Source organism: Ursus americanus, chromosome 7, assembly GCF_024610735.1.
Source record: "Ursus americanus isolate L20-20 chromosome 7, mUrsAme1.1.p, whole genome shotgun sequence".
In the NCBI taxonomy this organism is placed as follows: Eukaryota; Metazoa; Chordata; class Mammalia; order Carnivora; family Ursidae; genus Ursus; species Ursus americanus.
Window position 1 is genome coordinate 5,334,383 of NC_142133.1, and position 14,957 is coordinate 5,349,339.

Consider the following 14,957-nt stretch of genomic DNA (forward strand, 5'->3'; position numbering starts at 1 on the left):
TAACCTCAGAATTGCTGCTGCCCAGCTCGGTGTGTAGCAGAAAGAATGGAATTGTCGTTTTTTGAGGTGAGGTTTAAGAAACATAAAGAATCTGAGGGCAGATATCAAAGCAGCAAGACCCTTTCACAGTGGCTACAGGCGTGAACTAAAAGATAATGTTTCTGTGTACTCCCGCAAAAGGAAACGCGTATTTTCCGTTAGCATTTCAGAGACGCTCACTTAGACTCCGATGTCACCAGCGGGGGTGTGGAGGCGCCCAAGGGGGTGGCAAGTCATTACTAATGTTTTAACTTGGTCCTTAGCACGTACTGTTTTACACTGGTACTTGCTTTTTTTTCTGGTCCTTTTTCCTTAATGAGATTGGGATACTCTTGGGAAATGGAACGGTGCCTTTCTTTTGTTGCACGCTTAGAAGTGCTTGTTGCGTATGTAATGTTATCCTTATTTAAACTGTTGTCTGTGAGTGTGCTAATATGTTTCCGTCTCTTTCCCTCACTAGGTCTGTATTTTGCAGTTTTGAGAAAAATGTTAAAATGTTGCTCTTTCAAATGATAACCATGCTTTTAAGGTGACGTTCCGTCAAAAAGTTAGTCTAATTTTCAGATCAGTTTGAGATTACATAATAGAGTCTAAATTGTACGACGTGGAGAAATTTTCAATTTTATTACCATGTTAAAACCTCTCCGACTTCAGACCCTACGCAGTTGGACTTAATGATAATACAGAGAGGCATGGCCTACAGTTTATCTTTTTATGATTCATATTGTCTCTAAGTGAGTTTAGCCTATGAATTAGATCGTGGAGAACATTTCCCTGCTGCTTAAAGGAATAAACCATTTTTAAGTACCAGAATGTTATTTTGTTAGCTTTTAATTACCCCGTGTGATTCTGTTTTAGCGACTGTGAAGTTTATAATACATTGCTGATAATCGGGAGGCTGCGCATTTATCCCCTAGTTCCAAGTTGGTGCCCTAGACAACATTTCCCCAGTTCCCCCCCCACCTCCCCAACCTCCGCTAAGCACCATTGAACTCTATTTTTATGAGTTTGGCTTTTTAAGATACCACATATGAGTGAGATCGTGCAGTGTTTGTCTTCCTCTGTCTGACTTATCTCGCTGGCATAATGCCCTCCAGACCCGTCCATGTTGTCGCAAATGGCAGCATTTCTTTCTTTCTCATGGCTGAATAATAGTCCATTGTATATATACACCACACCTTTTTTTTGATTTATCATTTTATTTATTTACATAAAAAATAAAATCTTAAAAAAAAAACCAAAACAAAAAACCTCTAAACCCAATGTGGGGCTCAAACTCACGACCTCACCATCTAGAGTCACATGCTCCACTGACTGGGCTAGCCAGGCACCCCACGATTGATTATTTTAACTTGCCTATTTTAAAGCATGTAGGTTATTAACTGAGATTTGGGTGAAAATTATTTCTGTAATCAAATAAGTATAGGAGATGGTCAGTTACTCTGTACTATGGCACATGGATCATATCTAGCCCTCTACCAATTTTTTTTATTACAATATGTTAGTCACCATACAGTACATCATTAGCTTTTGATGTAGTGTTCCATGATTCCTTGTTTGCATGTAACACCCAGTGCTCATTACAATAGGTGCCTTCACCAGGCTATCCCATCCCCCTACCCCCCTCCCCTCAAAAACTCTCAGTTTGTTTCCCCGAATCCATAGTCTCTCACGGTTCATCTCCCCCTGTTTACCCTCCTTCATTTTTCCCTTCCTTCTCCTAATGTAGTATAACTAATATAAGTGAGACCATATGATAAGTGTCTTTCTCTGCTTGACTTATTTCACTTAGCATAATCTCAATGGAATAGTACTCAGCCATCAGAAAGGATGATTACGCAACATTTGCATCAACATGGATGGAACTACACCACACACCTTTATCCATTCCTCAGTGGAAAGACTCTCCTGGCCTTTGAGGGAAAAATGCAAAATCCCTGGATAGCTTAATGGGGTTCCTTTGAAGGTTACAGTGTTTTTTTCTTTTCCCTTTGGCTGCTTTTAGAATTCTTTCTTTATCCTTGATTTCTGACAGTTTCATTATAACGTGTCTTTTTTGCATTGAGATAATAGGGTGAACTGTTAGCTTTGTGAACTTGGGATGTCCAGTTCTCTCCCTAGGTTTGGGAAACTCTCAGCTATTATTTCTTTAAATAATTTTCTGTCCCCTTTTCTCTCTCCTTCTGAAACTCCAGACGTTCCAGCATTTGTTCTTTTGATGGAACCCTATTGATCGCTTTGGCTTTCTCCACTCTTCATTCTCTTCTCTTTGTCCTCCCAAACTGGGTTGTTTCAAAATCCCCATCCTTTCACCACTTATTCCGTCCTCCGGACGCTTTACTGCAGATGCTGTATTGCATTTTTCATTTTACTCCTTGAGTTCTTCAGCCTCGGAATTTGTTGGGTTCTTTTTTTTCTTATTTCTCTTTGGTAAAAATCTCGTTTTGATCATGTATTTTTTTTCAAGGCTTCGTTGAATTGGCTGAGTTTTCTTGTAGCTCACAGTTTCTTCAGAGCAGCTACTCTGAATTTTTTATCAGCTAGATCACAAATTTCATACCTTTGAACTCAGTTTTGGGGGAGTTCCTACTCTCTTTGGGATGGCACGTTTTCTTGGTTTGTCACGTTCCTTGTAGTTTTGCGTCGCTACGTTCACATTTGCGGTAGCGGACAGCTCCTTAAGTCCGAGCGAGTTGCCTTGAGATGGGGTGTTCTGTGCTATGGTGGTGGGATGTGGGTTTTCGCCCTGTCTGCATGGTTGCGCCCACGCTGCTCCTTTGCTCCCTCTTGTGGCGGGATTCCTAAGCTTTTATGTCTTCTCGGGTTCTTTTTTTTTTTTCTGCTTTAATTTAATTTAATTTAATTTAATTTTTTTGCGCTTTGATATTTTATTTTTATTTTTTTAATGTTTTTTTATTACATTATGTTAGTCACCATACAGTACATCCCTGGTTTCTGATGCAAGGTTCGATGATTTATTAGTTGCGTATAACACCCAGTGCACCATGCAATACGTGCCCTCCTTACTACCCATCACCAGTCTGGCTACTGGAAACCTCTCCTTTGTTTTCCTGAACGTGGCGCTGTGGCTCTTTTGTGGTTTCTCCCTGGCCCACAGACCTGGGCCTGTTGTATGAGCAGCTCTCTGTCTCCTGAGCTGTCTCTATGCTGCACTTGGGAGCGCACACAGGAGCTGCTATTCGGTGGGAGGAGGTGTGGGGCTAGTACTCAGGCATTGGGGGTGCCTGGAGACACACTGGTGAGATTCCCCGGGTATGGTGCTGCCACAGGCTTTCTGCTGCACACCGTCCCCCTAATGCCCTTTGAAATTCTTACTCACCTCTCTCCCAGTCTCCTTCCTTCCCCCAGGTGTGGACATCCAGCCTCAGTCCTGGGTCTTGCTGGAGAGCAGTGGAAGTCTGCAGTTGCATCCCACACCGCTGGGGTCGCCAGCACTCCCGCACCCCTGCCTCCCCGTGGCAGAGGCTGCCCCAGAGTGCCGGACCAGTGCCCTGCAGTGTTGTCTTGTGGGCCTGGCCCTGGGAAGCTTTCTCTTAAGGCCACCTCTGCTGCGGCCAAACTCAGATTGTTTTGTTTTTTGTGTTTTGTTTGCTCCAGTGGTACGCTGGAAGCTTCCCTTGGGAAGACTGGACTTCTGCATGTTCTGTCTCTTGTGTGCGTAGCCACGCGGGTCGGCGTTCTGCGGGGTTTTCCCCAGCCACAGCGGCAGGGGTCTGGGCAGGGTTGGTGGCGGTTTGGTGGCTCCGCCGGTTGCGCAGCCCATCCCAGCACCCAGCATGGGGCTTTGGTCTGTGGGTGGATGTCTAGTTTATTGTAGAAAAAGGGATAAGAAGGAGGAACATCTTAGCCACCATGATGCTGACATCGGTCTCCTTCTGCTTCTTATAAACCACATTTAATTTTTTTTTAAAGGCCTGTAGTAGGGAACTTCAGCAAGAGTTGAGTAGTTGTAGTTACCACATAGTGAAACAGTATTGCATTTCTTCTTAAATACTTATACTATAAAACTTAGCCAGATGCTTCTCTTCCAGCTCTAGCTCCCCGCTCCCTCCTTTTCTGTCCACCCGGCCCTTAGACTAAATATGAGGTGTTTGCATGTATTCTTCACCACAAACGTGTCTAGTTTATCTCTTGTGCGATGCGAAGACACCACACCTTCCAAGAGTTAAATAGGAGTTTACTTATGAGTGCCAGAAGCCTGTGTCTCTGTTCCTTCTGCGAAGGGAAGGGTACAGTTCACACTTCCAATAGCAGAGTCATTCCATCATGTGATTCTAAAAGACAGCCTTTATTGATCAATTAGTGAAGGCAGAAGTATTGCATAATACTTTGCTTTCACAGACTTAGGATGTCTCACAGCCTACATTTTCAATACCTGTGTTTTAGTCTTTGGCATTTAAATGGAGAAAATATATATCCAGTTTGGGTTTTGTGGTTCTGTTCGGTCATGACAAATAGATGGTAGTGTTTAAAAAACGACTGGTGTCAAGACACTGAAGCTTACTTTTCCCCCAACCCTGAGCTTTCCCCGGGACCCTTCGAGTTCCCACGGCCCCAGATAGATGGACAGGATTCGTTTCTGTGATGCCTTCTGAGCCTCACACCCCACTTTCTTGCCTCTCTTCCATAGTCTCTGTGAGGACACCTCATGTAAGTAAGTGTGACAGTGCCTGGGGCGGAGGAGGCTGTGTGTGAGCGCTTGTCTGGCTTATATTTCAGTCTGTCCTTCAGTGTCAGCAAGGTGGACACAGGTGACATAGCTAAGGGCTGAAGACAGCATTATTTCATCTCTCGGTACCCGGCTTGGGAAGTAGAGACCGAAAGTAGGCTGGGGCTTTGAGGGGGATGTATCGAAGATTAGCTCAAACACTTTTATCGGGTACTTGCTATGTGCCAGATATTAAGTATTTTACTTGAGCTGACGTATTTAATCCTCAAAGTCTCGTTATGAAGCAGGTACCATTATTACGTTCATTTTACAAATGAGGAACTGAGGCACGGAGAAGCCGAGTGACTTTCCCCAGGTCACATAGCCAGTAAGTGACAGAAAGGAACTCTGATGGTGTCCAGTTGAAATACCTCATCCCCACACCTGAGATACCTTCCTTCCTGGGGATTTCAGTGACTCAGGGAAGGAGACTGGAGTCCTCCTTGTGTAGCTGTTGCTGCCCCAAGAGATATCAGGGTATGTAAGAAATGATAGCACTCTACATTCTTTCTTGAATATTTCCAAGAGTTCTTCCCGCCTTGGCTAGAATGCCTCAAAGGATTAAGGAATTTAGCCTCTCTTGAGGCGACCCTACTTCTGGACAGCTCGAAGTGCTGGAAAAGTCCAGCTGGCTTCCCCTAACTTCCATCAGCCTTCCGTGGACCTTTTTGGAGGAACATTTCTCCCCTCCTGCTTGAGTGGATCGGGGAGCCTGTGTGAGTTGCCTTCCTGCGGGCTGAGACATCAGGGAAAGGCCATCTTGCTCATTTCTGCTGCCTCTAACTTTGTGGTGTGTGAAACCAGAGTCCTCTCAGACACTGGGGCAGTCGGTCTTCCAGCGGGAGCCATCCATTCACTGACATGTCAGTGGCCTTCTCCCAGGTCCACTCGATACGTCCTCCCCTGACAGACGTAGAGATTTGAAGCACGTCTTCACCACTCTGCATGACCGCATTTCCTCGGAGCGCCGAATAGGGTGCTGGGAAGAACACAGCGTTCTAGGTGTGGCCCCTACCTCAGTGTTTCTGACAGGATCTGAGGGGCAAGATGTAAGCACCTGAGGCAGTTGCGTCCCGCTGTTCGCTTAGACGCTCAGTCAAGTGGCCAGAGAAGCTCAGGGGAAGATCAGTGAGGATCGTGTTTGCCTTTCTCCAAAACGTTTCTGCTAGCTTGTCTCTGGGTGGATGTGTGGTTGTCTTCTGCTTCCAGCTACATCTCCCAAGAACAACAGGAGGAAACTCTGTGTCAGTCTCGGCTCTGTTGAGCACGGGCAGGATGGCCTTAAAGCCCACGCATGTGCTGTCCTGCTGGGGTCTCCCATTTGCCTGGTGGAAGGAGACCCAGAGGGAGAGCTTTTCTCCCCAGTACTGTTTCTTAACAGTGTCCAACGGTTTCCTTTCACTGAGATCGTAACTGAGGAATCAGGTGTATTCATTGCGACCCGACATGGTTCGCTCGTTGTTCGCTACCCTGAGTTGACGTTCCTGTCCCCCTCCCCGCAGGTCACCAGCAGACATGATGAGCACCAAGGCCTTCACGTTGGTCTCTGCCGTGGAGTGGGAGCTGCTGGCAGGCGACAAGGAGCGGGTGCACATAGAGTGCGTGGAGTGCTGCGGGAAGAACCTCTACGTGGGCACCGGTGACTGCGTCGTCTACCACTTCCTGTTGGAGGAGCGGGCGCTGCCCACCGGGACGGCCACCTTCTCCGCCACAAAGCAGCTGCACCGACACCTGGGCTTCCGGAAGCCAGTGAACGAGCTGCGAGCGGCCTCGGCCCTCAACAGGCTGCTGGTGCTCTGTGACAACTCCATCACCCTGGTCAACATGATGAGCCTGGAGCCCGTGCCCTCGGGGGCGCGCATCAAAGGGGCCGCGGCGCTGGCCTTGAACGAGAACCCTGTGAACGGAGACCCGTTCTGCGTGGAAGTCTGCATCATCTCGGTCAAGCGCAGGACCATCCAGCTGTTCCTGGTGTACGAGGACCGGGTTCAGATCGTCAGGGAGGTGTCCACGCCGGAGCAGCCCCTGGCCGTGGCCGTGGACGGCCACTTCCTGTGCCTGGCTCTGACCACGCAGTACATCATCCTGAACTACAACACGGGCTTCTCCCAGGACCTGTTTCCTTACTGCAGTGAGGAGAAGCGCCCCATTGTCAAGAGGATCGGGAGACAGGAGTTCCTCCTGGCAGGTCCCGGAGGACTGGGTGAGCCGCCGCCAACCTCCACCCCCCACCTGTCCATTCCTTTGGCCTTACCTCCGTGAGCCCTTGCCCAGATCCGGGAGGGAGAACTTAGCTGTGGAAGTAGATACTGGTGAAGCGTATTCGCCAACGCCGAGGGTGTGTGGCAAGATGTAAACAGATGCAGAGCCAGCGTTTGCTAACGTTCCCTTAGGTTGTGCGGTGAATGTGGGGTTAATGGAACACAGATAGGCCGGTGGTAAAGTGAGCCAGCTTTATTCTGTGCTAACGAGGAGCCTTCCCATGGCTCTGGGGAGGAAATTCCTCTGTTAGACTTCCTTATAAGATTTTCTCACGTGGCTGGGTTTGTCAGTTGACTGTTTTTACTCTTTGTTATGAAAAGGAGTGGAGCTCACTTAGACAGATTTTCAGGCACGGAGACTTCAGTCCGTTATTTGACTGACCGCAGTTTCATCCCACCACGGGGTCCTGTCGCTAGCCCCCTGAAAGGGCTTTGGCTCTGTCACATGGCCTTGCGAGTTCCCTGTGCTGCCTGCTCGAAATTGAGGCTCAGAGCTGTTCACGGCATGGGTGACTTGTACTTTCTTTTCAGCCGCGGATGGCTCGTTTTCGGGTGCGTGTGTGTCTGTGACACGCAGCGGGTGCTGGGGAGGGTGAGTCCACCTCACCACCTGGGCTCGTGAACCGTAGTCTCTGTGTAGGCATCTCATCTCAGAGCAGGGGTACGGATTTTCTGGTGATAACAAAAGTTGAGGGCGTGAACTCTGGTTAGTGTGCACTGACTGATTTTTACTTTTTAAATCCGTTTTATTTTTTTGAGCCCTTTGGGTTCATAGCACAATTGAGCAGAAAGTACAGAGTTCCCATATACCCACTGCCCCCAAACACGAACGTCCTCCTGCACTATCCGCATCCCCCCAGCAGAGTGGTACATTTATGATAATGGATGTATCTACAGTGATAGGTTATAATCACCCAAAGTCTATAGTTTACATCAGCGTTCACTCTCGCAGTTGTACGTTCTGTGAGTTTGGACAAATGTATAACGATGCGTATCCATCATTATGGTACCATAGAGAGTATGCTCACTGCCTTCAAAATTCTCTGTGCTCCACCTGTTCTTCCCCTACACCCTCAGTCTCTGGCAATCGCTGATCTTTCCAGAGTGTCATGTAGTTGAAATCATACAGTACGTTACCTTTTCACGTTGACGTCTTTCACGTAGTAATATGCATTTACGGTTCCTTCATGTCTCTTCATGGCTCGATAGCTCAGATTTTTACTTTTTGGAAAAAAATTCTTTACCCAACCACCTTTTTCTTTAGCAAAAATTCCCAATTTTAATGAAAAATTTGTATTATGGAAAACATATATAGATTTAAGAGAATATTATAATGAACTCAAATGTACCCATCACTCAGCTCCGGCTATTACGAATTCCTTGCCAAGTGCTTGATTTATACACCTAGCTGTTTCCCTGACTTGATTACCTGCAATCACGGGCATCATAGCACTTCTCCTAGAAACTGTCCATTATGTAGTTCTAAGTTCCTTAAAAAAGAAAGAAAAGAGGAACGAAAAGCACAATACCATTGCATACCTAAAAAAAGAAAATTTTTTCTATAGATTTTATTTATTTGTCAGAGGGAGAGTGCGCACACAGGCAGGAGGAGAAGCAGGCAGAGGGAGAAGGAGAAGCAGGCTGCCTGCTGAGCCAGGAGCCTGATCCCAGGACCCTGGGATCACGATCTGAGCTGAAGGCAGATGCTGAGGGCGGTTGGTTGACTGAACCACCCGGGAGTCCCACATACCCTAATACAGTGTAACGTCATTCCTCAATGTCATCAGATATCAAGGCATGCCATATTTCTCCTGTCAGCACACATCCACAGAGAGATCTGTGTAAATTTATGTTTAAGGGTACGTGTGTTTATTTTTCAGTTTGAGTCAGATCCCACGTGAGACATGTGCATTGCAGTCGATTGATCTGTTAGGCTTCTCTGCGTCTGTAAGTTCTCTTAAGATTCCTTCTCCTCTTTTTATTTTTCCTTAACTTTTTGTTGAAGAGGTTGGATCACTACTTAGAGCATCCCACAGCCTGAATTTTGATGATTTTTATCCCCTTATATTTTTACTATGTCAGGTTGACCTTTGCGTTTCCCGCCACCTGGTAATTAGGGTGCCAGGTTTTGTCAGATTCAAGTGTGGGGTGTTTTGTTTGTTTTGTTTTGTTTTTTGCTTAAGACTTCCTCATCGGCGGTGGAGGACTTCCATCAGGGTTGTGCAATTTCTTTTTCTCCCTCTGTGATGTCAGTAGCTATTGATGAGTGATGCATAGAGCCTTTAAATCATGGGGGACTGCCAGATGGCAGCGTTCTGTTTCTGTCCCTTCCTCCTTCTTACATTAACTGGACTGCTTCAGTGAAGAGAAACTTACTGTATTTAGTTGCCCCCCAGGTACATTGTGTAAGAAAGGCAGAATGAAAAGGTTCTCAGTAAGGTGATCCCTTCTGTCTTCCAGAAGCGACTTTTAAAAAAAATATCATGATGCATCATGGATTCAGACACATATGGTGCGTTTCCATCTACTTGTGCTTGGATGGGGTTGTCTAGGTTGACTGCCAAGCCCCCTTCACATGACCCTCAAACTCGGATGGCTCCCTTGCCTTCTCATGTGGAAGGTGATCCAGGTTCATTTTGTGCATTTCCTGCCCTAGATCGGGTTTCAGCCATTTCTCCAAGGACCCTGATGTTTACAGACCACGGGCTGGGTGCTAGAGCTGTTTGTTGCCCATTGTGTTCAAGCCACTTCAGTGGACAGAGTTGAGAAGGACGCCTTTCTGTAAAGGTAAAACCCATTGTGAGACCATACGGATAGAACCAATTCACGGCTGTAGGGCATTGACCTCATCCGTCTCTATGTTCCTGTCTGCTTTCAACCACACCGAGCGTCTTAGTAAACCACTGCCTGACGTAATTGTTCCTTTGACAAACCGCACAGTACACAGAACAATACTGACACCACTGTTTCCGCCGTGTAATGACTGAAGACAGTTTGAGTGTTTATGGTTCTTTTTGTCTTCAGTGTAGGATGCACGTAAACCCATCAGGAATGGATGGTCACATTTTTAAAGTCACTTGGAAGAGTCCTCCTCTGTTTGGTTATGCCACCACCTGGATATATAGTTAATTTGTCTTATTTTACTTTTGATTTTTAGGAATTGGCTTTCTTTTATTGTATATTTTTACTCTGTAAATATGTACAAGGTTCCAAGTCAGGTGGGCTATAGCCAGGTATACTCAAAGAGCTGATAGCCTGTCGTCTTCACTTCTTCTCTTCTTCCCCCTTAGGCAGCCTTTATGTTTATGGTATTTTTATGGTTTATCCTTTCATTTTTTAATAAAAAATACAAATAAATATGAAAGTATTTGCATCTCTTTCTCAGCTCTTTTTTTTTTTTTAACTTAGCAATGTATTACGGAGACCCCTTTGTAATATAATCCAGAGCTACCGCTCATTTCATAGCTGCATGCTACTCCGTCGTGTGGAGCTAGTATGGGTTTTTCTAATCAGGCCCCTACTGGGGACATGTGGGTTTTTTCCAGTTTTATGGTTTTACTAGGGACTACTTTTTTTGTATTCTCCTGGTATATCTATGGAAAAGCCTTTTATAGGTGGGATTGTTGAGTCAAAGTACAAATGCATGTGAGTTTTGCTAGGTATTGCCATATTCCTTCGATAAAGTTTGTACATTTTCTGTTCTCCCAAGCAACATATGACAATGCCTGTTTCCCCTCAGCGTTGCCAACAGAGTAGGGTATGTTGTCAACCTTCCTTCCGTGTTGTCCCCGGTCCTGTACATGAGAAGTGGTATTTTAGCATAGTTAATTGCACTTCTCCTGTGATGAGCAAGAATGAACTTTTTAAGAAAAGATTTATTTATTTCGGGGGTGGGGGGAGGGGCAGAGGGAGAGAGAGTTTTAAGCACACTCCTTGGAGCCCAACACGGGGCTTGATCTCACGACCCCTAGGTCATGACCTGAGCCAAAACCAAGAGTCGGATGCTTAACCGAGTACGTCACACAGGCGCCCCAAGAGTGAAATTTTTTTCATACATTTAGGGGCCACTGCCTTTCTTCTGATGGGGATTATCTGTTCTTTTCTCTTGCCATTTCTTTTAGTGCTCTTTATGCGTTCGAGATACCAACTTGTCGCCTGGCGTAGGTTTCAAATATTTGTTTCCCGTCTTTACCGTGCAAAAGCTTTTCTTCAACACTCCTATATAATCAAATGTATTAACCTTTTTACTTTATTGCATCTTGATTTTGAGTCATAATTAGGTGAGAATTCTACCACTGACCCACCAATGCACTGATTTCAAGTCATAATTAGGGACATTTCCCTCTCTCCGGTTATAGACAAACTTACCCATGTTTTCTGCTAGTACTTTTATGGTTTCATTTTTTATAGTGCAGAGTGTAAGGAACGGATTCAGTTTTTTGTTTTTTGTTTTTTTTTAAGATTTTATTTATTTATTTGACAGAGAGAGACAGCCAGTGAGAGAGGGAACACAAGCAGGGGGAGTGGGAGAGGAAGAAGCAGGCTCCCAGCAGATCCCGGAACGCCGGGATCACGCCCTGAGCCGAAGGCAGACGCTTAACCACTGCACCACCCAGGTGCCCCAGGAGCGGATTCAGTTTTATCCTTTTCTCTGTGACTGTCCGTTATCCCAACCAACCGACTGCAGAGCCCACCTGAGGTCACTGATGTAGGCAGCTGCCTTTAATGCACACCGAATTCCCTTCTGCCATTGGTCTATCTCTGGATTTTCTCTTCTGTTCCGTCAGCGTGTGTGGCTGCTTCTGAGCCAATACCTTACTGTTTCAGTTATAAAGGCTTTCTAGGGAAAGCATTTGACTCCAATATCACTTGTAAGCTCTCTTATACGTTTCCTATATACAGGTTCTGCATGCAACATAGTAATCACCACTTGATTACATGGCTCCAGAATTAAGTTCAAGAATGGGCCCCTGGGTGGCTCAGTCCGGTAAGCATCCACCTTCAGCTCAGGTCCTGATCCGGGGGTCCTGGGATTGAGCCCCCTCCCCATGTCACTCAGCAGGGAGTCTGGTTCTGCTCTGCCCCTATCCCTCCCCCTACTCATGCTCTCTCTCTCCCCCCCCAAATAAATAAATAAAATCTTTACCAAAAAAAGAATTAGGTTCAAATAAATTACTATAATGAATGCAAATGCACCTTTAAGCATATGAAAGCTATAAATTTTCATTTTGCTTGTTTCTCCCTAAAGATTATATGCACTCACTCCCGTGTCATGAGAAACCACTCTTAGCTTTTTGCCTTAACTTAGATTTTCCTATTCTCAGCAATACTTTATTGAAATTTTCAGAACGTGATTGAGTCTTGTGACTTTATTTTTTTTATTTTTATTTATTTATTTTTTTAAAGATTTTATTTATTTGTTTGACAGAGATAGAGACAGCCAGCGAGAGAGGGAACACAAGCAGGGGGAGTGGGAGAGGAAGAAGCAGGCTCATAACGGAGGAGCCTGATGCGGGGCTCGATCCCATAACGCTGGGATCACACCCTGAGCCGAAGGCAGACGCTTAACCGCTGTGCCACCCAGGCGCCCCTTGACCTCTGACTTCTGCCCATTTCATTATGAGAACACTCATGTCAGGGCCTCTGCACTGCATACCTCCTGGGCCGGGTGATACCCAGCCTTATGTGGGTAAATGCAGTCACCCGGATTTAATTCCAGGAGGAGGCCGGACAGCGTCTTACTGTCCATGTTCCCGGGAGATTGTGCTATACGTGCTTATTTGACCCGAAATTTGGGCGTCCTCAGGCTTACTGTTTACGATTGCCAAGTGCCCAGGGGAGTGGTGTGCAGGAGACCATGCCTTTAGGTTCTTTTCGGCTGGCTGGCTCTAAACGCACAGAAAAGTTAAGATAGTGCTAACCGAATTTCCTCCTCCAAAGCTCAGTCCTCATTCCAGATTCTTAATGCTTCCCAAAGCTTTACGCCTTGGTTTCTCTCCAGCAGTTTTTAATGCTGTCGGAATACTTGGGCAGTGCAGTTGGTAGGCTAGTTCAGATGGTAATTATGTCCTCTGTGTTCTGGTAGAACACTGGCAATGCCAAACCCAGGGCCTTCGGTCCCATGCGCTGTCCAAGCTCGGCGGCAGAACCAGACTGCCCTCATTGTTTCATCCTGCCTTCCAGCTCTGAGTCATCGTGGTGGAGTTCTGCGAGTTTTCATTGACTTCTTACCTGCTTTGCGAAGAGATGAGAACAAAAAGCCCCCACCAGCCTCAGGAGCAGTCCTCGGTTACACCCTGCAGAGACGGTTCCTCTCGGGTCATCCTGTCCTCTCTGTGGCTTTTGGTGGGCTCTGTGGAAGCATGGTGTCCTCCTTCAGGAAGCATGCTACTCCCACCCCTGAGAAAGCCCTGGAACTCCAGGCTTCCCTCTCCCAGAAGTCTGTGTCCTCTAGTTCCGGGAAGTGCAAACACTGTCTCCCGACCAGCCCTGCATCCTAATCCCTCTTTCGTTTCAGACTCAGTGCAGTGCTGTTCAGTCCTGAGGCTGACACCCCCACGGTAGCCCTTGACTCACTTTCTCTCTTGCTCCCACTGAGTCAGCGGCCAGGTTCCCCAATTCACCCCTGGAAGTGACCGTCCCTCTTTTGTGCCCCAACCCTGGCCTGGCCAAGGCCTCCTCCTTGGTCGCAGGCAGCCGTCTGGCCCTCCCCTGTGTGGCTCCTTGCACACAGCAGTCACACTTCTGCCAGGCTGGCCTTCGGAAGCCCCTGTGGTCTGTAACAAGTGCAGGCCACACTCTTCAGCCTGACTAGAGCCAGTGCTGCCCATTCCAGTGCCAACTTGGCCTTCGGACAGGGTTTGCCCTGTCCCGGGGACATGCGCCCTCCCTTCTGCTGCCCCCTGCACGCGTCCCCTTCCCTGTGCGGGCTGGGGTCTGGTCACCTAGCTCCGTCTGGACTTGACCTCCATCCTCACTCCATCCGTTCTTGGAAAGTGTTTGACACCTTTCTGTGCCCGGTCTTTATCTCTCATGTGGTCATTATTTACGTGTTTCCCTTAACCACTTCACCCCCCGTGAGCCCTTGAATCTGTCGTCCGTGTCTTGGTAGCGACCTCCGTGCTCCCCACAGCGAATGTTCCGTGACCTGAAACCACTGCTCAACACACTAACTTGTAGTTCTTTTCGTCTGTGCTCATTTAACAGAGGGGCCTTCTTGTCTGATCGTGGTGCACTCACCCACAGCCATGTCATCTTTAACGTATCTACTCAGTTTTACGCTGTTAGGAAAAATATCGTGGAGACCACCCTTGTACTTACCAGTTGGCAATAGATTTAAAAGTAGAATCAATCAAAGCGGGTGAGTGTATATTCAGTTTTGGTAGCTGCTTCCCAAATCATTCTCCAGAAGGTGTCTCCTCATGCTGTACCAGTACTCCGTATTTTCGGTCTATAGCCTTTGGCCGAGCTGGTGGGTAAAAGTTGTGTTTTTACTGGTTTTCATTTAAATTTGTGGCCTTGGCTATTGACGAATATGGAATCTCTTTGTGAATTTATTAGCCATTTGCATTTTGTCTTTTGTGAGTTACTAATTTATAGCCTCTCTTTCTGTATTGAGTTTGGAGACGTTGAAGGGCCAAAGGGAAATACTGAAGATCAGAATGGTTTACATTAGGCAGTTGTGACTCCGTAGTAGAGGGACACACACACACACACACACACTCTCTAGGCTTATTGTTCCATCATCTCTTTTTTTTTTTAATTCAGGTTAGCTAACATATAGTGTAGTTTGGTTTCAAGAGTAGATTCAGTGATTCATCAGTTGCCTATAACACCCAGTGCTCATCACAAGTGCCCTCCTTAATGCCCATCACCCATCTAGCCCATCCACCTGGCCACCTCCCCTACAGCACCCCTCGGTTCCAGTT

General features: G+C 46.6%; 1 protein-coding gene across 2 annotated transcripts in view; it reads left to right on the top strand.

Moving 5' to 3' along the window:
• Positions 1 to 14,957, top strand: part of TGFBRAP1 (transforming growth factor beta receptor associated protein 1) — a 65,894-nt gene that overhangs the window by 17,994 nt on the left and 32,943 nt on the right. For both annotated transcript variants that reach the window (XM_087863235.1, XM_045771622.2), the window contains exon 2: positions 6,271 to 6,971. In XM_087863235.1, coding sequence (XP_087719361.1) covers positions 6,284 to 6,971 — 688 coding nt within the window. In that variant the 5' untranslated portion in view covers positions 6,271 to 6,283. The remainder of the gene's footprint in view (positions 1 to 6,270; positions 6,972 to 14,957) is intronic.